We start from the raw sequence: 27,295 nt of genomic DNA on the forward strand, positions 1-27,295 counted from the left end.
AATGGTTTATTTCTTCTTGTTTCAAGACCCAAGGGGTTTGGGTCTTGGGTTCCCCAGGGAAGGTTTTGGGGGACAGGGATTGTACCAGACACTGGAATTTCTGGTTGGTGACAGCGCTATCAGATCTAAGCTAGGAATTCAGCTTAGAAGGGTACATCCAGGTCCCCAGTTTTTGGACGCTAAAGTTCAAAGTGGGAATAATATCTTGACAGCCCCTCACACTTCCACCCCCTCGGTTAGTCACTGGCCTGTGCTCTGAGGCTAGGGGATTTATACCTGTTATATCTTTGAATCCCAGTGTACAGCTAGTTTTTCTGAGTACACCTGTGGCCTTCAAGTGATTAGTGTGCTAGCCTGGGAGACCTGGCACTGCCACACACTTCCTGGGTGACCCTAGCCTCTCTGGACCTCAGTTTCCCCATCAGGATAATAGCTTGGCCTGTTGCCAAGGGGGTATGAAGATAAAAGGATTGTGAGGCGCTCAGATGCTGCAGCATTAGATAGAAATATTCTGACTTGTTTGGTATCCTTCTTAGCTCTTGCCTTTTATATCATGTGGCAGGAAGTTCCACAGGATAATCTATTATACTGTATCAATTATTAGAATCCTAGAATTTACTTTAGTGGCAAAGTGGAATTGTTGCAGAACTCCAGGCACCATGTTTTATGGCTGCAGAGTTCTCTAGACAGGAAAGCTTGGTGTTCTTCTGCAAGGGCAGGTGCCAAGGTACCAGGCTAGATGAGCCCATTGGTCTGATCTGAATCCTGGGCTGGATGGGCCCAGGGGTGTGTCCAGCGTTGCTAACAAAGCAACCCCCAGCCTGGGCACAAGGGGCCTCCTCTGCCTGGGGTTACAGCACCCACTCACCTCATCACAGATGGTGATCAGGTCTCCACCCAATCAGTGACCTCCACTCTTTCAGCTGCCACAGCCGCTGCCCCTGACTGGAGCATTCCCCCTGACCGAGTGGGACTGAGGATGTCTGGCTGGGGCTGCAGCATGAGGAAATTGGGACTTTCTCCCACAGCATGTCTGGCGTGGGGACTCTCCCTGCACCGGGGGGTCTATGACCTTGTGCAGAGCACCAGGTCATCGCCCATCGATGCTGTCTCCTCCCAGTGTCCTCCTGCCGCAGGGAGGCAGGTGGCTCCTGGTTTGTGACTGAGCCCTGTGCGGGCGGGGGGGTGGGGGTGGGGCGTGCACGGGGAGGCTGGCTGGTCAGGTGCCAGGATTAGCTGTGCACACAGTGCACAGGACATGCCCCGCACATAATACTTTTGTTCCTGGCACTCCTTGGGTGTGCAGTGAGCAAAGTGCACAGGCTGTTTGCAGGGGCTGCCGGCTGGCTCGCCTCTTTCTTCCCCATGGCCAGAGGGTGAGACCCCTCCCCAGGGCAGGAACCATGGGCCTGGCTGTCGCTGTGGGGGTCTGTTGGTGCCTCCTGGGGGCAGCGGCTGCTGGGGGTGAGTACAGGAGGGGCTAGGGAGGGGCTGAGGCTCAGGGACCCAGGGCCCAGCTGCACCGTGTCCCCTGGTGTCTGCAGGGGGCAGTGAGGCAGAAGGGTGGCCGTGCAGAGCCCCAGGGGCCTTTGCGCTGGCTCTGGTTCACGCGCCCCGGGAGGGTCGAGGTGTCACCCAAAGCCAGGGGCCCTTTTGAGAAGGCCCCCTGCTGTGTCGGGCCCAGCCCAGCCTGGGGCTGGGCGATCGGAGGGGCTGGAGAATTCTCCCGCCAGCAATAACAGCTGCACTTCTTTGCCGAGATTCACAGGGCTGCTGAGAGTGGGCACAACCGGTGGGCAGGCACTGGATGTAAGCAGCAGAGTTTTAGCAGTGAGGGGAATTAACTGCTGGAACATCTGCCCGGGGGCCATGGGGGATTCCCCATCCCTGGCGGTTTGTGAACAGGACTGGCTGATTGTCTATAACATCTGCTCCGGGGGTTATGTAGGGGCAGTTCTCTGGCCTGATGTCGTACGGGGCAGACAGGTGATCCCAGGGCACAGCTGCCATGGGATCTAGGGAACGTCTTCAGGGAGATGTGGGCTCATCCCTGGCTCTGCCATCAGCTGTCTTGGGCAGTGGTGTGCAAACTGCTCCAGTCGTATCCCCCCTCCACCATTCACGGAATGTGTTGCGCCTGCCCCCCACCCATTACGGGTGATCAGCATTAACCCACCTATCGGCGCTGCTGCTGGCAGTGGCGCTGCCTTCAGGGCTGGGCGGCCTGCTGGCTGGGGCCGCAGCGACGACAAGTTATTTAATCCCACCCCCTCCCACAATTCCCGCTCTGTTTTTATTCCGCTTCCACTATCACGGCACCAGGTCCTGGGGGACCCACAGGATCCCAGTTTCTTTGCACCCCGCCAGCCCTGAGATCCTCTTGTGCCCCCCGAGGCGCTGGAGTCCGTCCCTCCTGACACCTTCTCAGACAAGGATTTAATGGTTCTTTGCCCAGCCCTGCCCATGTGTGTGAGTGAAAACCTCTGAGACCAGTTCTGCCTGGATACTGGCAGCAAGTTCCCTTCCCTCATTCTGATTGGCCGGCTGGGCTTGTGATTGGCAACACTTGGGAAAGTGAAAGTGACGGGGGGGGGGGGTGCAGATTCCCAGGGGCTGGAGCTGCGGGTTTGTTCCTCTCCAGAGTGGGGGAAACCCCTGACCCAGCACAGGAGCCATGGCCCTGGGAGTCGCCCTGGGGCTGTGCTGGGGGGTGCTGGGGGCAGCAGTGGCTGATGGTGAGTAGAACCGGGGTGAAGGGGGTCAGGCACTAGCCACACTTGGGCGGGGGAGGCAGACCAGGGAAAATCAACTGGAAATACTGGGGAGAGGGAGGAAGAAATAACCAGCCAGCGAGAACTTTCTGCAGGGCCTGCTGCCAAGGGCTCTGCTCCTTAATTCCGTTTCCCACTCTCTTGCTTCAGACTTCCACAGCTGGGACGTGCTGGTCACAGGGACCTCCAGGGAGGATGGATCCTACTGGTTCTTCATGATAGGGAAGCTGGATGACTTTAAAATGATGGATTACAGCATGGACACGCGGGTGGTGAAGCCCAGTGGGGAGTGGATGGCGGAGGCTGTGGGTGAGAAGTATTTCCAGGATAAGACCCAGGACTTTCTGCACTATGAAAAGAGCACTAAAGTGGTTACAGACAGATGGACACAGCTGTACAACCAGACAAGCGGTGACGCTAGTGAGTGTTGTATTAGGTGGGACCCTTGATCTGCCTCCCCAAGTTCTGGAAATCACTTTCTAGGACTTACCAGTCTGGGATATGTCTGGGGAGGGGAAAGGCCTGGCTAGGACCTGGCCAAGTTTCTGCTGAAAAATGCACAGCATTGGTGCATTGGCTTGGCTGCAATGGGGCTCTTGGTCAAGATGGGGTGTATTATGGATATAAGATACACTGCGGCTCAGGCTGTAGCGCTGGGCTGGGTGCAGGGATCACTGGGAGTGATTCTCTGGCCTCTGTTGTGATTTTCTGGCTTGGAGCCTTAGTCCGAGGAGAGTGCAGACATTGGAGAATTCATGTCACAATGGAGAGACATTGTGAGATAAAAATCACAGCTCTCCTGATTTTTATTACAATACCTGGGGGCTTGCGACATCTGGTGTCCTCCTCAAAGCCCCAGCACCTGGAGTCTTGGGAGTACGGAAGGCTGTCTGCAAACCCCTGGTGTCCTGTTGCATGTGACCATTCACTGTGCCTCAACCCGGGTAGGAACTCCCAGTGCTCCCTTCATCCTGTTTTCTGTATGGGGTTCGGGAGCAGGAGCTGGGCACTAGTTGCGGTCTGTCCCGAGGGCTTAGCTGGGTTTGGGGAGGGTCATGGGCAGAGTTCCTGGAACACAGTAGATGCACTGGAAAATGTTGGTGTCACATGGTATATGGGGGGTGTTTCTCTTAGGAACCCCAGCTTCTAATCTAAAAAAGCAAAAGCAAGTTTCTGCCCTCGTGGGCAAGGGAAAAAAGCCAGAAAACGTGACCGCAAAAGGTACAAAATCCAGAGGGCAAATACCACACCCCCAGTTTAGTAATTTTTTATACCCTTATGATTTGGGGAAGGGCAAAGGGAGCCGACTCATGGTCTCTGAGCGCTTGTGGCTGGTGATCCAGTTCTGTCCCTGTCCTTCCCCAGGGCCTCACATGATACAGGTCTACGTGAGCTGCAGTCTGGACGGGGACACCCCCTTGGGGGAAAAGTTCCAATACGCCTACGATGGGGACGACTTCATCAGCTTCGATGCCCAGATGGGGATGTGGGTGGCAGCCGTGCAGCCGGCATTTATCCAGAAGCAGCTGTGGGACACTCATCAGGACTGGAGCCGCTTTGTCCAGTGGTACCTGCAGACCGAGTGTCTGGAGACCGTCCGGAGCCTGGTGCGAGTGGGGATGGGGACCCTGGAGCGGCAGGGTGAGTCTGAGCAGGGGGGCTCCTCTGGCGGGTGAAGGTGGAATCTGCAGTCCCTGGGTACCCGGACAACCTCGGCTCTGAGGTTTTTATAGCTGGGCTGTTTCACGGGGGTCAACACCTTTGATTCTCCCTAGCTCTGCACCAAAGAATGATGGGAATCTGAAAGAGACCTAAGCAGCCATTTTAAGGGGGCATCAGCTTGGGAACCCCTGAGCCAAACGACCTCATCTGTGCCCTGATCTCTATGCCAGACCCTGTGTGGCACACCACAATCTCCCTGTGCACATGCACTTTAGAGCAATTTAATAATTATAGCTAAAGCTGCTCTCAGGAGAAGCTGAGGAAGCCCTGCACCAGGGGTCGGCAACCTTTCAGAAGTGCTGTACCGAGTCTTCCTTTATTCACTCTAATTTAAGGTTTCACGTGCCAGCGATACATTTTAACGTTTTTAGAAGGTCTCTTCTATAAGTCTATAATATAGAACTAACCTATTGTTGTATGTAAAGTAAATAAGGTTTTTAAAATGTTTAAGAAACTCAATTTAAAATTAAATTAAAATGCGAGCCCCCCAGTCTGGTGGCCAGGACCCAGGCAGTGAGAGTGCCACAGAAAATCAGTTTGTGTGCCACCTTTGGCATGAGTGCCATAGGTTGCCTACCCCTGCCCTAGACTAAACACCCCCAGACCTTCCCCCTTAACTCTGCCCCGGCTCGGATACGCCATAGCAGCTCTCAGACCAGTTCGCGTCTGGCTGTGACCTCAGCGCTCTCTGCGGTACCAGCTCTGAAACCCCAAATGTTGAGCTGCTGAGAACAAAATGCCCCAAAGCCACCCCAGGCCATGAGCAACGGGCACAGCTGATGGTCTCCGAGCTGCTGGGCGAGACTCGAACTCACAGCCTGCGGGTGCTGCTCACGGTCAGCTCGTCCCCTTGGGGGGCCCGACTGCCTGCAAACCCTCTGGCATCAGCACAGCCCCCGTCGTGCAGTACGAGCCCATTTCACACGCTGCGCCTCCGTGTGTCTCGACCCGGGTGGGGGCTCCCAGCGCTCTCCCCATTTGCAGTACAGCTTCTCCCAAGGGGCTGCGGGGGCTGGGCACTAGCTGGGGGCTGTCCCGAGGGCTGAGATGGGCTTGGGGAAGGTCACAGCCAGAGTTCCCAGAAAACAGCAGATGCCCTGGAAAATGCTGGTGTCATATGCTATTTGGGGGGGTCTTGGTCTGCGGAACCCCATCCTCAAATAACCTCAGATTGGCACCACTCACGCCACCCCAAGACCCAGCCAGGCTCCGATCCGAGTCAGCAACTCTCAGCCTGGCCTGTCAGGCTGTTGCCTCCCTTGGCAATGGAGCCGCTCCTGGGGCAGGGTCATGCTGTGGACCCCATCAGGCACGTCTCCAAAGCCTGACGAGACCCAGTGGCTGGACAAACTGAGACAGGGACTCGGGCAGATTTTCCCCGATGAGGGAATGACCCTCGGACTCCCTGGGCCGGGTTCTCCGTCCCTGCACGTGTAACTCCAGGGAGACATTTCTCTGAGATCTGTGCTGGGCCAAGCAGGGGTTAATCCCCGGTAGGGCGATGGCCCGGGCTACCCAGGGGTCTGACCAGCTGGGCACAGGACCCCTCTGGGCTAGGCACGACAGTGCTGGGTGAGGTCCTCTGACCCCTCCTTTGCCATGACTCTCTGCAGGGGGCAGAGACCAAGTGTATGACCCACCGCCAGGTCTGTCGGCTGCTCCCCAGGGCCCATCAGGGGACGGGTCACTGGGTCAGGCCCTGCCCAGCCCCACAGGGACGTGGGGATCCTGCTCCAGGACACCGAGCCCCACACGAAGGGTGAAGGAGGAAGCTGCAGCCAGTGCCTGGCTTTGCGGCACATGAGCAGATGCGTCAGCTCCCCCCTGCACCCCTGGACCTCCCCTTCCATAGCCGCCAGCTCCTGCCAGGCCTGGGTGAGTGTTGGGGAGGGAGCTGCCAGGGGTGGGGCGCTCCCACTCATTCAGGGGGGCCCTGTGGGCAGAGACGCTGGCACAAGCTAGACTGGCCAGCGGCTAGGCCTGTATCTCCTGCCTGTTACACTGTCCTGGCCTCTGGTACGTGACTCCCGCGCTGTGTCTCTCCCCAGCACCCCCCGAGGTCTCAGTTTCCCGCAGAGACACCCCCGATGGCTCCGTCACCCTCTCCTGCCACGCCAGGGGCTTTTACCCGCGTCCCATCCACATCTCCTGGGTGCAGGACGGAGAAGACATCCTGGCGGAGACGGACTCCAGCGGGATCCTGCCCAACGCTGATGACACCTACTACACGCAGTCGTCCCTGGAGATCTCCCCGCAGCAAGACGGGCTCCGCTACGCCTGCCGGGTGGAGCACAGCAGCCTGGGGGAGCCCACACTGGTCTGGGGTAAGTCGGGGTGAATGGCAGGGCACAGCCCCATGGGAATTACAGAGATGGGGTGCGGCCCTGCCCCAGGAAGGTCAATATCCCTGCCCACTGTCAGTGTGAACTCGTCTAACTCTGGGTATTCGTGTGACCCACAGAAATGGCCGATCCCTCAGAGAATCTCATTAAGTTTCTGGCCATGGTGGCATCCAGTGACAGCGAGTTCCACAGGCTGCCATCGTTATGAGGGAAGGGCCTGCTTGCTGTGTGTGTCTGGCAGTGCCCGGCAGAGCGCTCGCCCTCTGTGCCCCATCCCCGTCCCCCTCCCGGCTCAGCCTTTCCCCTCCCCTGGGGCCAGGTCTCTGCAGACGCCCTCGGGGAGACGTTCAAGGCAAAGGCCTGTGGCTGCCCCAGGAGGATGCCCCAGTGGCTGCTCCCTTCAGTGACCTGGGCCTTTCTCCATCCCACAGCCCCTGGGAAGAAGGGCCCCCTGCCCCCTGGGGTCCTGGCTGCCATTGTCCTGACCATGCTGGTTCTGGCTGGAGCCGTAGGGGCCGGTGTCATCCTGTGGAGGAGAAAATCAGCAGGTGAGAGCCGGTCTCCACAGAGCCAGGATGTGGGGAGGTCTGGGGAGTGGGGTGCCCCAGCCAGCCCAAGGGGGAATGGTTCCTCCCACTGCCCCACGAGGAGAGGTGGGGCAAGGCCATGGGGCAGGGCTGTGTGACGGTGCTGCCCGTGAGAGCCAGCTGAGGTCACTCAATTAGGGTGAACTGCAAACAAAACAGGACAGACAAACCGCAAACGCTGGTGGTTATTGCACTACTTAGATTTACCAACCAGCACAAAACAGCTTCTATGGTACCTCACTGGTTACTTAGAAGTTTAAACCACGCAGTTCCCTTAAAGTGCCCAGCCTCAGGCCTCCGTCCAGACACACCTGTCAGATACAATGATGATTCTTGAAAATCTTCTCTCATCATATAAAAGAAAAGGTTCTTCCATTCCCAAAGGATCAGCCACATACCCAGGTTCAATTATAACTTAGATCTTACCCACAATACATGCTACAGCTAATTCTTATTAACTAAGCTAAAATTTATTAGAAAAGAAAAGAGAAAGTGTGTTGGTTAAAAGATTAATATACATACAGACTTGAATTCAATTCTTGAGGTTCAGATACATAGAGGTGAGCGTGTAGTAGCCAAAAGTCCTTTTAGAAATAGTCCATAGGTTATAGTCCAATGTCCGTATTCAGGGTGACTCCAGTGAATGACTGGGGATCTCAATCCTTGTGGCTTAAGGTTTCCCCCTCTTCAAACCCAAAGCAGATCTGAGATGAAGCAGGATCGTGTCCCAGGTTCTTATACATTTCCAGCAGCCTTTTGGCCTGAGAAAACAATAGGCTTAACTCCTTCTCCCAAACATCCTGGCAATTAGCACAGGGTAATTTATCCATTAAACAGTTCAGATACAGGTTACCACAATCTTCACAGAGACACATAGACACTATCCTATTTCACTCAAGTATCATCGTAAATGCTAATATTCCTTTTTTGATCTTTGAATTAAACTTATGCAATAGACAAGACTTGTTGCTGGCTCCAAGACCTGAGCAATAACACCTCCCCTTCCACCTCTAACATGCGACTTTGCATTTCAAAGCCTATCATTTAATTACCTTCCTAACCAGTTCTGTGAAGGTTCACCCATGGGTCAGGTCAGTTAATTAACTCGTTCTGGCCCTGTCATCTTTCAATTGAGATATTTGTATATACTCATAACGTCCCAGGCTGATGTCACTATAACCCAGCCCTGCTGGGGTAGAGTGGGCTCTGTCATTGGCTGGTGTCATGGAGTCACCAGGCGATGCTCTTGAACTGCTCCCCACAAGCCAGGCAGGATTTTGGGGAGCCCTCCTCTCCCCTTCAGAGCAGACTAATCTCAACGGCTTCACCTCCTGGTCTCTCCTTGGAGCATTCAGCATCTCTGCCTCCTCTGTGCACATTCCCACAGCGAGCCCACCCAGGCGGGGTCCTGGGGAAGCCACAGGGTTCTGCACCCCCACTTTGCAGTCAGACGTGACTCTCAGCCAGCCAGTAACACAGAGGTTTATTCGATGACAGGAACAGGGTCTAAAACAGAGCTTGTAGGTACAGCGAACCGGACCCCTTGGCCGGGTCCATTCTGGGGGCAGTGAGCCAGACCCCCAGGTCTGCACTTCACTCCTCGTCCCCAGGCAGCTCCAGACCCACAACCCCCTCCAGCCCCTCCTCTCTGCTCACCCCTTTCCCGGGCCAGGAGGTCACCTGACCTCTTTGCCTCCAACACCTTCAGTTGGCACCTTTGCAGGGGTGGGGCCCAGGCCATCAGTTGCTAGGAGACAGAGCGCCAGGCATGTAGATGCACTGGCCCTTTGCTCTGCAGCAAACACACACCCTCATCCCACCACCTAGATATTAAGAACTGCATAGGGGACACTGAGGCACCAACACCGTATTCAGAGCAAACATTCAGAACATTCCCAGTTCGTCACAGCTGGACGCCGTGTGCCTGTTGTGGGGGGCACTGGGGTGGGGCTGGCTTGGGCAAGGTGCAGTCGGGGTCACAGGGAGCCCTGTGTCTGGGGGAGGGGGTCAGGGTCTCCATGTGGGGAGGGGTTTCCCTGCTCCCCTGCACTGACCCTCATTTCTGCTTGTGTTTCAGGCCCCGTGAAACCCAGCTACGCTCTGGCTGCCAGTGAGTAAATCCAGGGTACAGGGGGAGAAGGGATGTGGGCACTGATGGGGCTGGGCTGCATGAGTCACAGGCGTCACTCCAACAGCCCGTTGCCAGCCAAACCAGCCATCCGGGAGCTTCCAAGTGTGAGGGAAAAGCTGGAGCCCAGTAGCGTCTGTCAGGGGTGGGTCTGACCGGAGTCATGTGCTGCGTTTGGGGTTCAAACCCCGTGTGCATTCCCAGCCTAGGGCAGGTCACTTCACAGAGAGGAGTTGGCATGGGGTGCATGGGCGGTGCAGTGTGGGGGGGACCCCAGAGCTGAATTCCCACCCCCCTTCCCTAGCTGGGATCCCGGCCCCACTAACGCCACCTCTGAATGATTTTCCTCTCTCTCCACAGCAAAGAGCGGGGAAGATTCTGCCTCCAGCTCATTATCGGGAACAGACTCCCGGAATGTGGGACCCCAGTGCTAGGGGCAGTGACCCTGCCCAGCTGCTGGCCCCACTGGCTGGGTGATCTCTGCCCTCTGACTCCCCCCTGCCCCGGGGGAGATTCCCACTTGGTCGTTAGAGCAGTTTCCTCCTGGGGGTGTTGGGCCTCAGGCTCTGCTATTGCAGGGTTTGCGTCTCTGCTTCTGCAGCTGGGATTTAGCCTCAACTTCTCCCGAAAGGGCCAACTTACTCCAGTCTCCCTGTTAGGATATAGATATTCAGGCCTGTCTGCAAAGGTCTATACTTTAAGAATTTAGGTGTATTCTTATCACTTAGCTAGTTGCAGAGGTATAAAAGAAAGAATTAGAATCACTGTCTGCCTGTTTAGGGCCTTTTCTCAGTGTGACAATGTAACGGCCTGTTCTTAGGCTAAGGCCTTTGGGCTAAGCAGCAGAGCCAGCCATGAGCTGGGAAGTGTCTGGTCGCATCCTCACATTCCAAACTAGTCACATTGAAATAAGGCGCCATTGGCTATTAGGAATACAATCCTGCCCTGATATTCCTGTCACCTCCAGAGAAAGGGAAGAGCCTAGGAGATGTAAAAGGAAACTTGGTTTGATAGCAGCCTGTTTGGCAAGAACTCACTTATCAATAGCTGGGGTGTGAAATCCTCATTGCTGTGTTGTTCTATCACTGTAGTCCCCATTTCCCTACTGTTCGGTGGTATAATCTCTGTCTGGTTCTGGCTGCTGTATAACTAATTTTGTTGGGTGTAAACCAATGAAGGTGGTGGGATATAATTGGTTAGATAATCATGTTACAATATGTTAGAATTGGTTGGTTAAATTTCAGTAAAATGATTGGTTAAGGTCTAGCTAAGCAGAACTCAAGTTCTACTGTATAGTTTGCAGTCAATCAGGAAGTAAGGAGGGGCATGAGAACAGGGACACAGGCCAGGCTCTGTGGTGTCAGAGCTGGGAAGGGGGACACTGAGGAAAGAAACTGGAGTCATGCTTGCTGGAAGTTCACCCCAATAAACATCAAATTGTTTGCACCTTCGGACTTTGGGTGTTGTCGCTCTCTGTTCATGCGAGAAGGACCAGGGAAGTGAAGAGGTGAAGGAATAAGCCTCCTAACATTCCCATCCCTGCGGGGGCCACGCCACCGGTTCAGGGATGGGCAGTTCCCCTTGTCCAGCAGCAAGAACCGGTACAGAGCCCGATGATGATCTAGACAGTATTTGGTCCTGCCGTGAGGGCAGGGGACTGGACTTGATGACCTCTCAAGGTCCCTTCCAGTCCTAGAGTCTATGAATCTATGAGCAGGCAAAGGCGGGGCAGGGGAGCCCTGCAGAGAGGAATTATGGGCTACCCCATCCCCATCTGAGAGGCAAATGGGCCTGCTTGGAAAAATTGAATCCCAAAATGGTGATTTTTCAGAAAAAAAAGACTCTGTGCTCTGGTCGAGCTCAGGTCTGAGCTTTGCCCTGAATATTGTGTGTCAACACCCCCACCCCTAATTTTGCACAAAGCTGAGGTGTTGAGTCTCAGAATCTCAGCACGTGTGTAATCAAAGCCAGAGCTCGTAAGCTGGAAAAGTATGCCCCCCCCCTCTAACACCCTGAGAGTGAAGGGCTACGAGGTGCAGATAGATGCCCTGATCGTCGGAGCCCTGGGCGCCTGGGACCCCTGCAACGAGCGTGTGCTCTGGACCTGTGGGATCGGTCGACACTATGCACGGCTCGTGGCGCCTCATTGTCTCAGACAGCATCCGATTGTCCAGGGACATCTACATCGAGCACATTACTGACCACCGACAGTGCCAGGAGGCGTGAGCTGGAGCAACATCGTGCATCGACTACGAGAAAGGGACCAAGAGACTTTCTCCATTGGACCATATGAACTGGAACCATAAACTCACTGAATATTAAATCTCACCAAATGAGGGTCAATCCATCCTTATCATCATATCCACTCATTATACTCCACACCTGAACAGAGCCATTATATGAACAACATACCATCATATCTCAATGTCTGCACTTTGACCCACTAACCTTTTACCCCCAATCGGGGATATTGCAGATCATGTATTCCTTACGGCACCCGATCTTAAACCGAATGTCGCGCTCATTGATAATCTGTATGTTGTTCCTTGATAACCAGAAACTTCTATGCTTAAACTCTGTACTGTTTTTTGCAGAACTGTGGGTTTTCCTTTTCAGTTCCAACTTCTTGCTGGCTTTGCATTTTTTAAAATCATTTAAAATAAAGCCAGGACTTTTGCAGGCTGGTTCAAATATTGTCTGGGGCTGACCCAAGACCTCCATTGTCTCAGATACCTACAGACCTGCGGACTGCATATATTTTTGGATCTGATGGCTTTCTGAGCCCAAAATTATGGGAATGAGGAGGTCCTTTATTGGCATAAAAGGGTCCTAATCAGACCTCAGTGGGTGATGCCGGTGACCTCAGAAAGCGAGTGCCCTGTTCTGATTGGCCACGAGAGCCTGAGGTTTGGCCGTCACTTGTCAGGCCAGCCTGGCCTGCACTGGCTGCTGGCCTCTGGCTGTACCATGTCGCCATGCCTGACAACGTGCCCTGTGCCTCATTCACCCCCAGCTGACCAGCAAGGGGTAATATCCAGCAACATGGGGCTGTGATGAACTGGGACTGTTCTTACTGGGGGCTGTGAGTGCTGAGTGGGGGTGTCGGCCTGGGAGGACGATCTGCACTGGGGGATGGGAGACTGGCCGGAGGGAGGACACCTGAGCAGGTAACGTGAGACCCTAGGAAGGGGTGAGAGGCCAGGTGACACCTCTGCCCGGGAAGCTGAACAAAGGCTGGGGAGGGAGGGGAGTTTCAGGAGCCAGCTGGGGAATGGAGGGAGCCCAGACAGGGCTCTGACCCCCCAAGGGGGCTGTGGTGCTCCTGGGACCCCAAGATGGACCTAATTGGGGAGGATCCTGTTGTCTGTGCCTGCAAGACCTGTCTGGGACTGTGTTCCTGTTGTCTAAATAAACCTTCTGCTTTACTGGCTGGCTGAGAGTCCCGGGGAATGGCAGGAAGCTAGGGGGTGCAGGGCCTTGTGTCTCCCCACACTCCATGACAGGAGCATCGAAGATCTGATACCTACAAGTGAGTCACCGCTGGCTGGCTTGCAAAGCCATCAACCTTCACACACATGGGCTGACAAGGCCCCCAGGTAATCGCCCCCCAGCCAGCTGAATGGACCCCCGAGAGTTGCGCTGAAACACCCAGCAAAAGCGTCCGGCTCTCTGGGTGTTTTCTAGTTCTCATTAGTCAGTGCGGAGGCCTCTGGCTTAGTGTTCTGGCCTGCGTGTGTGGGTGTGAGAGACCCACAGAATCTATATAAGCACAGTGCCTATAGAATAGCTGTTCAGATCCCGACACCAGCCTTAGGTCACACAGCCTCACTATTGAAGAGATCACACCTGCAGGTATTTCAGGTGTTAGGATCTGTTCATTTAACCCTGAGAAATCTTGTTTTCACTACGTTCATCAATGAGCATTCAGCATAACCAGCATATTGGAATGTGACTGTGCGAGGGGGGGAAGAGATCGGCTGTTACCGAATCAGCCATAATTCAGGCAGGTGCCTTAATGGCACCGACAGCTCTGCTGCCGATGTTCACGTCACCAGAGAGCGATCGGACCCTCCCTCTGTCAGCTCTTGGACTGGAACCGAAACTTCCGGCTTGGCCTTGGGGATGCGCTGTGCCTGCGGGGCTGCTAGCGACCCAGATCTGCCGCCTTCCCAGAGTGTTATGTAGCCCTTAGCAGGGGCTGTTAATGCACATGGGATGGTTTAGTGAACCTGCCTGAGAACAGTAAGTAACTGGACGATTTCATGGTCATCCATTTGTACATATTTTGTTAGATGCTTTTGCTCGGCTATTGAGCTAATAAAACACAGACCATGGAACATGGGTGGCTCGGCTGTTTGTTCCCCAGACGCCAGAGCTCCGGAGGAGACTGAGCCCCACCGAGGGCTGGTCCCTAGAACTGCCCCAGCATCCCCCAGTGAGGGGCACCAGACCTGGCAGCTGCCGACTGTCGAGGGAAAGTTGACCTGTGCATTGATCATTTATTTCCCTCAGCAACGTGGACCCAGAGCATTTTGGGGCCCAGGGTGGTGGATACCAGCCGGTCAAGCCAAAGACCACCCAGCCCCTCCGAATCAGTCTGTGCTCCTCACACCTCCAGCCCCTCGGTTAGTCACTGGCCTGTGCCCTGAGCTAGGGGATTTATATCTGTTATATCTTTGAATCCCACTGTACAGCTGGTTGTTCTGAGTGTGCCTGTGGCCTTCCAGTGGTTAGGCCTGGGAGACCTGGTGCTGCCACACACTTCCTGGGTGACCCAAGTCTCTCTGGGCCTCAGTTTCCCCATCAGGATAATAGCTTTGCCTGTTGCCAAGGGGGCATGAAGATAAAAGGATTGTGAGGCGCTCAGATGCTGCAGCATTAGATAGAAATGTTCTGACTTGTTTGGTATCCTTAGCTCTTGCCTTTTTTATCATGTGGCAGGGAGTTCCACAGGATAATCTATTATACTGTATCATTTTTTAGAATCCTAGAATTTACTTTAGTGGGAAAGTAGAATTGTTTCAGAACGCCGGGCACCACGTTTTATGGCTGCAAAGTTCTCTAGACAGGAAAGCATGGTGTTCTTCTGCAAGGGCAGGTGCCAAGGTACCAGGCTAGAGGTGCACATTGGTCTGATTTGGATCCTGGGCTGGATGGGCCCATGGGAGTCTGTCCAGTGTTGCTAACAAAGCCACCCCCAGCCTGAGCACAAGGGGCCTCCTCTGCCTGGGGTTACAGCACCCACTCACCTCATCACAGATGGTGATCAGGCCTCCAGCCAATCAGTGACCTCCACTCTTCCAGCTGCCACAGCCGCTGCCCCTGATTGGAGCATTCCCCGTGACTGGGTGGGACTGAGAATGTCTGGCTGGGGCTGCAGCATGAGGAAATCAGGACTTTCTCCCACAGCATGTCTGGCACGGGGACTCTCCCTGCAGTGGGGGGTCTATGGCCTGCAGAGTGTCAAGTCAGCGCCCATGGAAGCTGTCTGCTCCCAGTGTCCTCCTGCCGCAGGGAGGCAGGTGGCTGCTGGTTGGTGACTGAGCCCTGTGTGGGGCACACGGGGAAGCTGGCCAGTCAGGTGTCAGGATTTGCTGTGCACACAGCACACGTCACGCCCTGCAGGGAGCCGCACCTGGCACACGGCTGCTACCTGCTCCGGTCAGGCCTCGGTCCTGGCACTCCCTGGGTGTGCAGTGAGCGAAGTGCACAGGCTGTTTGCAGGGGCTGCCGGCTGGCTCGCCCGCTCCTTCCCCGTGGCCAGAGGGTGAGACCAGGGCAGGAACCATGGGCCTGGCTGTCACTCTGGGGGTCTGTTGGTGCCTCCTGGGGGCAGCGGCTGCTGGGGGTGAGTACGGGAGGGGCTGGGGAGGGGCTGAGGCCCAGGGACGCAGGACCCAGCTGCACCGTGTCCCCTGGTGTCTGCAGGGGGCAGTGAGGCAGAAGGGTGGCCGTGCAGAGCCCCAGGGGCCTTAGGGCTGGCTCTGGTTCACGCGCCCCAGGAGGGTTGAGGTGTCACCCAAAGCCAGGGGCCCTTTTGGGAAGTGTGGGCCGGGTACGAGTCCCCCTGCTATGTCGGGCCCAGCCCCAGGGCCATCCAGAGGATTCAGGGGGCCTGGAGCAAAGCAATTTTGGGGGCCCCTTCCATAAAAAAAAAAGTTGAAATACTATAGAACACTATATTCCTGTGGGGGCCCCTGTGAGGCCGGGGGCAAATTGCCCCACTTGCCCCCCGCACACGGGCGACCCTGCCCAGCCCAGCCTGGGGCTGGGGGTTCGGAGGGGCTGGAGAATTCTCCTGCCAGCAATAACAGCTGCACTTCTCCGCCGAGATTCACGGGGCTGTTGGGAGCAGGCACAGCCTGTGGGCAGGCACTGGACGTAAGCAGCAGAGTTTTAGCAGTGAGGGGAATTAACCATTGGAACATCTGCCCCAGGGCCATGGGGGATTCTCCATCCCTGGCAGTTCGTGAACCAGGACTGGCTGCTTGTCTGTAAGATCTTCTCCAGGAATTACGTAGGGGCAGTTCTCTGGCCTGGTGTCATACGGGGCAGACTGGTGATCACAGGGCCCTGGTGCCGTGGGAACTAGGGAACATCCTCAGGGAAATGTAGGTTCATCCCTGGCTCTGCCATCGGCTGCCTTGGGCAGTGGTGTGCAAACTGTTCCAGTGGTGCCCCCGCTTTCCATACACGGAATGTGTCGCGCCCACCCCCCACATTACTGGTAATCGACATTAATCCGTCTATCGGCGCTGCTGCTGGCAGCGACGCTGCATTCAGGGCTGGGCAGCTGGGGAGCAGCGGCTGCTGGCCGGGGCATTCGTGTTGGTTGCTGCACAGGAGAATTTTTTATTTTTTTTCTGCCCCACAGCACCTGCTCTATTTTTGTCCCACTTCCACTATTATGGCAGCAGGTCCTGGGGGACCCATAGGATCCAGTTTCTTTGTGCCCCCCGTTTGTGCCCCAGTGATGCAGGGCAGAGATTCGTCAACTAGGGTGTGTGGAATGTATTTGGGAGGGAGAGAAGCTGAGAATTTTTAGGGAAAACCAGTGCACATTGTACCCCCAGCACTGAATAATTAGCACCGCTGATTCCGCCAGACAGATCCAGTCCTCAGGTGGTGCTGCTGTCATGGTATGAGCCCCCACTCTGAACCTTAGCATCCAAAAGATGAGGTACCAGCATGAACCCCCCAAGCTTAGTTACCAGCTTAGATCTTGTAGTGCTGCCACCAACCAGGACTTGCAGTGCCTGGTACACTCTGGTCCCCCCAAAACCTTTCCAGGGGACCCCAAGACCCAGACCCCCTGGATCTTAACACAAGGAAAGTAAACCCTTTCCCTAACACCAGTTGCCTCTCCAGGCTTCCCCTCCCTGGGGTTAGCCTGGCAAGATCACTGTATTCAAACTCCTGAATCTTAAACAGAGAAATCAGCTTTCCTCCCCTCTTCTCTCCTTCCTCCCACCAATTCCCCTGGAGTGCAGACTCCCCCCTGGGTCTTACACAAGATAGCCAAAATTCAATTCAGTTTCTTAAAAAGAAAAGCTTTTAATAAAAGAAAGAAAAAAAATAAAAGTTGTCTCTGTAAGAATCAAGATGACAAATGTTACAGGGTCTTTCAGCTTATAGAGGACTAGAGAACATCCTCCCCAGCAACAAATACAAGTTTCAGCAACGAGATACAATCCTTCCAGCAATTACACAGTTGCACATAAAGAAAAGAAACAAAAAGACTAAACCGCCTTCCTAACTGGTTCTTACTAAATTGAACAGAAGAGGCTGTTTCAGAAATTTGGAGATATCTACTTACATGTCTGGGCCCTCTCAGAACCCAGAGAGAACAAAAACCCCGCGAAACAGCCCAAAACAAAGGCTTCCCTCCACCGAGATTTGCAAGTATCTTGTCTCCTGATTGGTCCTCTTGTCAGGTGTTCCAGGTTCACTGTCTGTTAACCCTTTACAGGTAAAAGAGACATTAACCCTTAACCATCTGTTTATGACAGCTGCGCATTGGACTCGAGATGCCATGGTGCATTTTGATGGGTTTCTGTTAAGCTTGCATGGCCTTACGCAGCGTTACTATCGGTACGTTAACCCGGTTGCTCCGAGGCGGGGTGCACAGTAAGTTGTTGTAAGCACGGCCCACAACCGCAGGTTTGCTTTCGCTCTTAGTGCACTGGCTCATTGGCTCATTTGTGCAACCACAGCAAAACTATCTCAAGTGAAGCACAAAGAAGCAGAAACGGATTCAAGTGAGGCACCGTCACTGCATATATCAATGCATGTACTAGTGTGTGTGAAATTGCTACAGACACAAAGAAGGGAGGAGTGAGCATATAAGCTTGAGAATGACTGGCCTAGGGGTGCCCAGGACGTCACTCACACCACAGTCTGCAGCGTCTGCAGCCCTGATCATGTTCAGCTTAAAAATTGAGATGGATTTTAAGAAAAATTAATTTGTGGCTTTCTTTCTTTCTTTCTTTCTTTCTTATTTTTTACCTGGTTTCTGGGCCTTTCAGTCACTCTCATTTCAAGTTTTCAAACTTTTCTTCACAAACCCCAGGGCTAGGAACCTGCTTGTTAAAATCAAAGAGGAGAGTGTCCTTCTCACAGACCCACAGGACTTCGGGAGCTGGGCTTTCAGAACAGACCCCAAACAGTGCGAGACTGGAGGTTTGCTAAGAGATCTGCCCCAGTTCAACCAGCAGTGAATGCCGGGCAGGGCTCTGGCCTAGGCCAGGCAGAGCTCAGATTAGATGGGCCCGTCTGGCCTCGGGAGCTAGGACATTGTGAGAATTGACGGCTGGTCTCCCACGTGCGGGAGGTTGTGGGGGTGGGGACTGACCTCCGAGGTGCTGGAGTCTGTGTGTCCCCCCCCCCCCCCCCGGCACCAGCTAGCAGAGCCTCCCTGGGGTGCTGCCAGGTGAATGGCTCTTCGCCTGCAGCTCTGGGGAGAAACCTCCCAGACCCGGTTCTGTTGGGATACTGTGATGCAAGATCCCTCCCCACATTCTGATTGGCCGGCTGGGCTTGTGATTGGCAACACTTGGGAAAGTGAAAGTGACGGGGTGGGGGCTGCAGATTCCCAGGGGCTGGAGTGGGGTTTGTTCCTCTCCAGACTGGGGGAAACCCCTGACCCAGCACAGGAGCCATGGCCCTGGGTGTCGCCCTGGGGCTGTGCTGGGGAGTGCTGGGGGCAGCAGCAGCAGATGGTGAGTAGACCTGGAGTGAAGGGGGTCAGGCATTAGCTGCACTAGCAGCACCTGGAGGGGGGGGGGGGTTGGGGGGAGCCAATGTGGCTAAGCCTTCTGTCCCATAAATCGGACCCTTAGCGTCCAATATCTGGGGGTAACATGAACCTCCATCGCGATTAACAGCTTGATCTATTCTCGCTGCACTCTCAGAACAGGATTCAGGCCTGGCTCACTAAATGCCCCCCAAAAGTCGTCTCTGGGGAACCTCCCCAAGACCCAAACCTCAGGTCTCATAACTCTAAATACGGGAAAACAAGTTCCTCCCCCTTGGTCTTCCTCGTTATCATGGATCGCCCAGCTTCCTCCCTGGGTGAGCCGGCGATCGCAGTATTCTTATCTCCTTGAATACACCAACAAAAAGAGGCCAATCAACTCTCCTAGAGCGATGCATATCAAACCTAGTAAAGCCTAACAAAAAGAATTTTCCACCCCCCTTTCCTGTAGTCTTAACCAGAGAAAACCAAAAAACTCAACCAGGTTTTAAAAAGAAACTTTATATAAAAAGAAAGAAAATACAGAAAAATATAACCCACTGCATTAAGATGTCAATTACAGGCTCTTGCTTATAAGAATTAGGAATACACAGTCTGATTCAAAAAATAGCCAATTTAAACCAGTCCAGCAATTACACCCATGTAAATACAAACCAAAGCAAATAACAGCCTATTGCTTGGTTTCCTTTGTACTCACACTTGATAGTAGCATATTAGAAAGAAGATTGGAGAGCTGTTTCAATCCATAGCCGGGAGAAACAAAAGACCCCGAGTTCCTTTCCCTCCCAGACTTTTAAAAAAATCCAGTTCTCTGATTGGTCCTCTGGTCAGGTGCTTGATTCCCCCCTGTCCACCCCTTACAGGTAAAAGAAAATTAACCCTTACCTATCTACTTATGACAGCAGACAAGGGAAAATCCGCTGGAAACATGGTGGAGAGGGGGGATGACCTGCCAGCGAGAACTTTCTGCAGGGCCTGCTGCCAAGGGCTCTGCTCCTTAACCCTCCAACCCCTCAGCTCCGTTCTCCTTCATGGGCCTGAGCCCCCCACAACCCCCGTCCTTCTCTGGGGGCCTGCCAGAAATCTCCAACCCCCAGCCCAAGATCCCCCCCCCAACCCATAGGGGTAAGTTGGAGCAGAGGGGGACCAACCCAGTGACCCTCGCGGGCAATGGTGTAGTGGGAAAAATAGCAGTGCGTCACCTGACCTCATTGAAACTCCATGTTCCCCGATGGGAAATGGGTGAGCTCCCTTTTTGCCTGGTACTCTGGCTCTGGCCATGCTGTGTGATAGCCCAGTGGAGGGGAGGGGGAATGGAGGGGCACCAGGCTCAGCTCAGGTGGAAACAAAAGTTGAGGTTACACCAACAAAATTGATCTGCTGTCACGGGTTGGATTTTCTTACCATAATCAGCATTTCCTTGTAGCTGAGTGAGCCAAAATTGAGGTGAAAATCAGTAAAAACTCACTTCTGTAAAAAATCAGTGTAAACTCACTTCCAGGAATTTTTTGTAAAAATCAGTAAAAACTGACACCGAAGTGCCTTGTACCGCCCCAGCTGCACAGACATTGCACGCACACACCCCACACACACACCGCAGACAGCCGCACAGGCCACAAACACCCAAGGTTCCGCTGTAGGCAGTTGGCATATCCACCCCTCCCATCCTCAGGGCATTTCGCCATGGGGGGCAGTTCTTTATCAGGCTGTTAACCCCCCCGTCAATGTGTGACCCCCCGCCCCCAAACAAGCCACCGGCTTTCAGAGACACAGGCTGAGAGGTCGTCCTACCTGATATCCCCTCAGCTCTGTGCAGTCTGAGTTACTGACCGATCCCAGCTTGTCCCTCGCCCAGGATGGGGCTGACAGCAGGGGGACATGGCTGGGGCTGGGAGGTCTCTGCTGGCCCCACTGGGTGACCCTGGTGTCCCCTGAGCAAGGGAAGAAGCCGCTTGTTAACTCAACCTCACTTCTGTTGCTTTAGGGCACCACAGCCTGGCCGTGCTAGTCACAGCCGTCATCAACGAAGATGGGACCTATCACTTCACCATGATCGCCCGGCTGGATGACATTCAGATCCTGTACTACAGCAGTGACACGCGAGAGGTCAGACCCACCCAGACGTGGGCAGAGCAGGCCGTGGGTGCTGAGTATCTCCAGGAAAAGACCCAGGAGTTTTGGCTGCACGAGGAGGACTCTGAAGTCCTTACCAGGAGTTGGATGCAGCTGCACAACCAGACGGGTGGTGAGTGTCTGAGAGTTGTTGTTATTAATGGACACGCGAGAGCTGCCTGCTCACAATCACTCCCACTGGGGATCAGGGCCTCGCTGTGCCATGTGTTGCCCAAATCAGAGCTGGCTGGAAAATGGAGTTTTCTTCCCACAGAAAATGTATTATTCCTAGAAGGGGTTTCATTCCTGATTGGAAGGAAAGTTGGAAATGGGAGGTTTCCATGGGAAGGAAACTTTTCAGAAATTCCATCTCAGGAGAATCCCAGGCAGGGAGCCGGGCAGCCCCGGAAGCTTCCCTTTCAATTTCCCCAACAAAAAATCAATGTTTTCTGGCAAAACCAAAATTTTTTCACGAAAAATAACAATTTTGCAGAAACAGCCTGTCCCCAGGCTAACAGAACATCAGGAACCATTAGGAAAGGGACAGAAAATATGAGAGAAAACATCATATTGCCGCTATATAAATCCATGGTGCCCTCACACCTTGAATACTTTGTGCAGGTCTGGTCACCCCTTCTCCAAAAGGGCAGAGTAGAACTGGGAAAGGTTAAAACCCTCTGACCTCAGCCACCTACAGACACATTTCCCGGATCTCAGTGCCCTAGTGTCACCGTGCAGCTGAGCCCCCTCTGACCCCACCTTTCCCTGATTTTAATGCAAGGTCTGAGCTCTCCCCGTCCTCCACAGGGGTTCACACTGAGCAGGTTCATGTGGGCTGTGCGCTGAGCGGCCAGACCCCCGTGGACCCGAGGTTCCAGTACGCCTACGATGGGGGGGACTTCATGAGGTTTGATGCCCAGACGGGGACATGGGTCGCAGATGTGCAGCCGGCTGTCTCTGTGAAGCGGCGCTGGGAGACGTTGGCCAAGACCTGGACTCAGTACGTCCAGTGGCTCTTGCAGTCTGAGTGCCTGGAGACCCTGCGGCGCCTGGTGCAGCAGGGGAGAGCAGTGCTGGAGCGGCAGGGTGAGTGAGCAGCAGGGATCTGTCATGGGTTGGGGCGACGGGGCACAGTGACTCCAATGGGACGTGGGCATGTCCAGAAGGGGCGGTGTGGCCTAGTGCAGCGCTTCTTAACCTCTCTGATACCAGGGGCCGGCTTGCTGCCTTCCTGAACCACCAGGGACCGCGTGAGAGAGAAAACGGAACAATGGGTCCTGGGTATTTCTCGTTCAGCAATAACTGAATGGATGCAGTGATGGCAAATGCAAGTACATAAAAAGCCCTTTATATTTTACATATTAATAGTCTGTGTTGGGGAAATATCCGGCAACGAGGCTGCCACGGACCAGGCGTGGGCCACAGACAGATGTGATGAAGTGGGACTGTTCTTAATGTTTCCGTTGAATACTGTGTGGGTGCCTCAGTTTCCCCTATGCATTTCTACCCCACATTAGCCCCCTAGCTGCCCCATCCCTGAGCTATGTGAGAGGGGGAAACCAGACGAGGTGCTCTGGACCAAGCAGTGCCAGAGGGTCTCTGTGCACTGAAGGAGGCTCTAATCCAGGACCTGGTAAATCTGGCAAACCCAGACTTTGCCAAGGCTCTTGCAGTGTTCACCGACGCCTCAGATGCAGGCCTGGCACGGTGCTGATGCAAGCTGATGCTGAGGAGGGAAGACACCCCATCAGGTACCTGAGCATGAAACTGCTGCCCCGGGAGCAGAACTATGCGGCCTCAGAGAAGAAATACCCGGCCATGGTGCAGGCCGTTAGAAAGCTGCAGCTGGATCTATTTGGGTGGCGCTTTACTGTGTATACTGACCACGCTCCTCTGATGTGGCGGTGTCAAATGCAAGGGGCTGATGCCAAGCTGCTGGGGACAGAGACACCTGGTCAGAGGGTGGCCAAGGTCAAGCTGGGGGCTCTTAACCCAGAGAGCCTGAATTGCAGCCCTCCAAACTGGAGTGCTGGGAGAAGACCCAATTCCAGTTTGAACCCCAAGGATATTGGGGTGGCAAAAGGGCACAGGCCCCATAAACCTTCCCACATGCGGCCTGTGAGCACCATCAAGCACAACAGACCCAGAGGAGGGAGTGAAACTGGACTGTCCTGGTGTAACTCCCACCAAGGAATGGGAGAGATGCTGGGGCATCCATGGGAACGTTGGTGGGTTCGAACTTCTCCAGGTCACTGGCTGGAGTGACCTTGCTCAGTTCGGTCTCGAAGGGGGGAGAGATGTGACGCAGTGAGACTGTTCTTCATGTTTCCTCTCAATACTGTAGGGGTGCCTCAGTTTCCCCTATGCAGTTCTTAAGTCTCCAGTGTGTATAAATGGCCAACACTCTGTGTCCTGCCAACAAATGGTCAGGGCCCTTCCCCCCCTGCAAGGAAATAGCTAAAGGTAAACAAAGAGATCAGGTGATCTCCTGGCCCAGGAAAGAGACAAAGGCCAGAAAGGAGGGGTTGGAGGGGGGTTCAGTTTGAAGCTGGCTGGGGTTTGGAAGTGAGGGCAGACAGGGTTCTCTGTCTCGCTGGGTCCCAGAATGGACCTGGCCGAGGGGTCTGGTTCGCTGTACCTACAAGCTCTGTTTTAGACCCTGTTCCTGCCATCGAATAAACCTCTGTGTTACTGGCTGGCTGAGAGTCACGTCTGACTGCAAAGTGGGGGTGCAGGACCCTGTGGCTTCCCCAGGACCCCGCCTGGGTGGGCTCGCTGTGGGAAGCGCACGGAGGGGCAGAGGATGCTGAATGCTCCAAGGAGAGACCCAGGAGGTGAAGACATGTGAGCTTCTTGCCCTGGAGACAGTCTGCTCCAAGGGAGAGGAGGCTCCCCAAAGTCCTGTCTGGCTTTGTGGGGAGCAGTTCCAGAGCATCACCCAGGGACTCCGTGACAACCGGTCACTGAGAAACACTGGCCTATGGATAGTGCGCTGGGCTGGGACTCAGGACACCTCAGTTCTAGTCCCAGCTCAGTCACTGGCCTGCAAGGTGACCTTGGCCCAGTCACTCCCACATTCCATGCCTCAGTTTCCCCATCTGTGAAATGGGGATAAGGACAATGACTTCCTTTGTAAAGCACTTTAGAATGATCAATGACAAGTGCTAGATGAGAGCTGTGGGTTGTTATTAGTGCTGACGGGTTGTCAGATGATTCTGGCAGCCTGGGCATCTCTGTTCTGCAGGGCCTTTCCCGTTAGCTTCTAGCTGCCTCAGACTTCCCTTTTCAGGCTGAAACATCCCAGCTCTGGGCGTAGAGTGACCAGATGTCCTGATTTTGTAGGGACAGTCCCAATATTTGGGGCATTTTCTTATATAGGCTCCTATTACCCCAATCCCCTGTCCTGACTTTTCACACTTCCCTATCTGGGCTGTGAGTTGTTTTTTTTTGGCATGTTTGGTTCGGAAAAGGCCCAGCCCTTTGTGAGTGTGAAGGAGGCGGGTGGGGGAGGGGGATGCATGTTGTCTCTATACAAAGAAAAATTTGTTTTGTGGTTTTTTTGCCAGCACTGGCACCCCAGCAGCCAAGGGCAGAGACATGGACAGGATTCGGGACCATGTGACAAAGGGATTTAAGGGGCTGACAATGCAGACAGGGGCCAGCTGGGATTTCCGAACGGAGGCGCCTGGCTTCCCATGAAATCACCGGGGTTAGGCACCAAGGGGCATTTGGAAATCTGGCCCTTAGCCCCTAAAACGCACACGCGTGTTTGGGTGGCCCAGTGACAGCCTGCCTGGGCATAGGCGTGTTATAGCACGGGATCGCACGCCGCCAAGGAGAACCGGGCCCAGGCCTTTTCTGGCAACTATGCAGTTCAGCTACCACCAATGTGCGCAGAGGATTTACACCATATTAATTAGCTCCATTTACAAATCAGTGTAAACAGGTGCAGATCAGGTCTCACACACACGAGTAATCCACACAATGTGGAGCCTTTGCCTTCTGTCTGTTATATGGTCCTAGCCCCTGGCATGTGGCTCACATGCATGGTGTCTTCCTTCCAGTGCCTCCCGAGGTCTCAGTTTCCTGCAGAGACGCCCCCGACAGCTCCATCATCCTCTCCTGCCGCGCCAGGGGCTTTTACCCACGTCCCATCCATGTCTCCTGGGTGCAGGATGGAGAAGACATCCTGGCAGAGACAGACTCCAGCGGGATCCTGCCCAACGCCGATGGCACCTACTACACGCAGTCGTCCCTGGAGATCTCCCTGCAGCAGCAGGACGGGCACCGCTACGCCTGCCGGGTGGAGCACAGCAGCCTGGGGGAGCCCACACTCGTCTGGGGTGAGGCGGGGTGAATGGCAGGACCCAGCCCCATGGGAATTACAGAGATGGGGTGAGGCTAGGCCACAGGAAGGTCAATATCCCAGCCCATTGTCAGTGTGAACTCTACTAGCTCTGGATATTTGTGTGACCCACGGAAATGGCCGATCCCTCAGTGAATCTCATTAAGTTTCTGGCCGTGGTGGCATCCAGTGACAGTGAGTTGCACAGGCTGCCGTCGTTACGAGGGAAGGGCCTGGTTGCTGTGTGGTGTGTGTGTCTGGCAGTTCCTTGCAGAGCACCCAACCTCTGTACCCCATCCCTGTCTCCCTCCCGGCTCAGCCTTTCCCGTCCCCTGGGGTCAGGTCTCTGCAGACGCCCTCAGGGAGACGTTCGAGGCAAAGGCCGCTGGCTGCCCCAGGAGGATGCCCCAGCGGCTGCTCCCCTCGGTGACCTGGGCCCTTCTCCATCCCTCAGCCCCTGGGAAGAAGGGCCCCCTGCCCCCTGGGGTCCTGGCTGCCATCGTCCTGACCGTGCTGGTTCTGGCTGGAGCTGTAGGGGCTGGCGTCATCCTTTGGAGGAGAAAATCAGCAGGTGAGAGCCGGGTCCCATGGAGCCGGGATGTGGGGAGGTCTGGGGAGTGGGGTGGCCCAGCCAGCCCAAGGGGGAATGGCTCCTAGCACTGCCCCCCAAGGAGAGGTGGGGCAGGGCCATGGGGCAGGGCTGATCACCATAGCCTGGCCCTGCTGGGGGCAGAGTGGGCTCTGTCTTTGCTGTGGGCGATCCTGGGGTGGGACTGGCCTGGGCGAGGTGCAGTTGGGGTCGCGGGGAGCCCTGTGTAGGAGGGGACAGGGGGTTGGGGTCTCCGCGGTGAGGGGTTACCCTGCTCGCTTGCACTGACCCTCATTCTCTGCTTGTGTTTCAGGCCCCTATGCTCTGGCAGCCAGTAAGTAAATCCTGGGTTTGGGGCCCAGATGCCCCAGAGCATTATGGGTGTGTGGGGGTGTCCCCGTCAGGGGAGAAGGGAGCCCAGCAGTGACTGGAGATAGACCCCGATTGCTGGTTACTCTGGGTCTCACAATTCCTCGGCATGTGGGAATCTGTGAGGCCATCCCCAGCCGTTGCCCTTCCCTGGCTCCCCGGGATTCTCTGACACACGCTGCCTTCGCCCAAACCCAGAGAACCCCAAAGGGCCGGAACAGCATCCACAGGTCACCCTGAGAGCAGAGCTCAACTCAGCCAGCATCCCAGCATGCACTGGGGCCCCTTAGCGTGACTCTGGGGACGGGACTGCAGGCTGGTACCTGGAGCTGCGTAGGGGTGTTACACTCTCTCTTGGGTGCCTGTCCATTGTCCTGCTGTCAGAACTAGGGGGTTTCTGTGCCGAGCGCAGTTTGGGGTCCATAGGTGACACTGCGGGGGAAGCCCAGAGCTGAATTCCCATCCTCCTTCCCTAGCTGGGATCCCCCACAACTAAAGCTGCCTCAGAATGATTTCCTTCTCTCTCCACAGCATAGATCAGAGAAAATTCTGCCTCCAGCTCTTCATGGGGCAGACACCCGGAGCGTGGGACCATGGCGTTCGGGGTGACCCTGCCCAGCTCTTGATCCTGCTGTCTCAGTGATCTCTGTCCACTGACTCCCTTCTTCTCTGGGGGAGATTCTGGCGTGGTTGTCAGAGCAGTTTCCTCTTTTGGGTCTTAGGTTGTTGTGTTGCAGGGTTTGCGTCTCTCCTGCAGCTTTTTCATTCAAAGTCACCGCTAACTGGGCCCTTCTCCGGCCAGGGCTTTGCCTCAGCTGCCCTCCAAAGGGTCTGACACAATCCTGTCTCCCGTCTCTGCCAGTGCCGGTCACGGGGCAGTTCCCGTTTTCCAGTCACAGGAGCCAGCACAGAATCATACGAGCAGGCAGAGGCTGGGGCAAGTGGGGCACTCTGTGGGATCCCACTCCCCTCCGTGAGGCAGATGGTCCAGCCTGGCAAACCGACCCCCAGCTTGTGACTGGCAGGAGGATGCATCTCTGTACTCTGAGTTTAGCTTGGGGCTTTCGCCCGGATTAT

The 27,295-nt window shown here is 54.9% G+C and overlaps 3 protein-coding genes across 3 annotated transcripts in view; all 3 read left to right on the plus strand.

Annotated features, from left to right (window-relative positions):
* LOC116825567 (uncharacterized) overlaps positions 1 to 27,295 on the plus strand; it is a 102,936-nt gene that overhangs the window by 21,423 nt on the left and 54,218 nt on the right. Inside the window, exon 2 of the mRNA XM_075071488.1 lies at positions 20,788 to 21,048. Within this exon, the coding sequence (XP_074927589.1) occupies positions 20,788 to 21,048 (261 nt within the window). The remainder of the gene's footprint in view (positions 1 to 20,787; positions 21,049 to 27,295) is intronic.
* Positions 2,593 to 11,001, plus strand: LOC116825566 (class I histocompatibility antigen, F10 alpha chain-like). Its single transcript, XM_032781692.2, has 7 exons — positions 2,593 to 2,735; positions 2,922 to 3,191; positions 4,137 to 4,412; positions 6,542 to 6,817; positions 7,267 to 7,383; positions 9,500 to 9,532; positions 9,911 to 11,001. Exons 1-7 carry the CDS (start codon positions 2,675 to 2,677, stop codon positions 9,982 to 9,984), a joined length of 1,107 nt encoding a protein of 368 aa, XP_032637583.1. The 5' UTR covers positions 2,593 to 2,674; the 3' UTR covers positions 9,985 to 11,001.
* The window catches only part of LOC142047599 (antigen peptide transporter 2-like), a 4,052-nt gene continuing 1,714 nt past the window's right edge, over positions 24,958 to 27,295 (plus strand). Inside the window, exons 1-3 of the mRNA XM_075071462.1 lie at positions 24,958 to 25,258; positions 25,715 to 25,831; positions 26,163 to 26,183. Of these exons, the coding sequence (XP_074927563.1) occupies positions 24,958 to 25,258; positions 25,715 to 25,831; positions 26,163 to 26,183 (439 nt within the window). The remainder of the gene's footprint in view (positions 25,259 to 25,714; positions 25,832 to 26,162; positions 26,184 to 27,295) is intronic.

The sequence above is a fragment of the Chelonoidis abingdonii genome, chromosome 12 (genome assembly GCF_003597395.2).
Source record: "Chelonoidis abingdonii isolate Lonesome George chromosome 12, CheloAbing_2.0, whole genome shotgun sequence".
Classification (NCBI taxonomy): Eukaryota; Metazoa; Chordata; order Testudines; family Testudinidae; genus Chelonoidis; species Chelonoidis abingdonii.

What these genes read in the sequence shown, in the direction of transcription:
- LOC116825566 (XM_032781692.2), top strand. Translation starts at nt 2,675, where the DNA reads ATGGCCCTGGGAGTCGCCCTGGGGCTGTGCTGGGGGGTGCTGGGGGCA. An exon ending in CCAGACAAGCGGTGACGCTA is followed by an intron (nt 3,192 to 4,136) that starts GTGAGTGTTGTA and finishes GTCCTTCCCCAG; the next exon opens with GGCCTCACATGATACAGGTC. An exon ending in CAGCTACGCTCTGGCTGCCA is followed by an intron (nt 9,533 to 9,910) that starts GTGAGTAAATCC and finishes CTCTCTCCACAG; the next exon opens with CAAAGAGCGGGGAAGATTCT.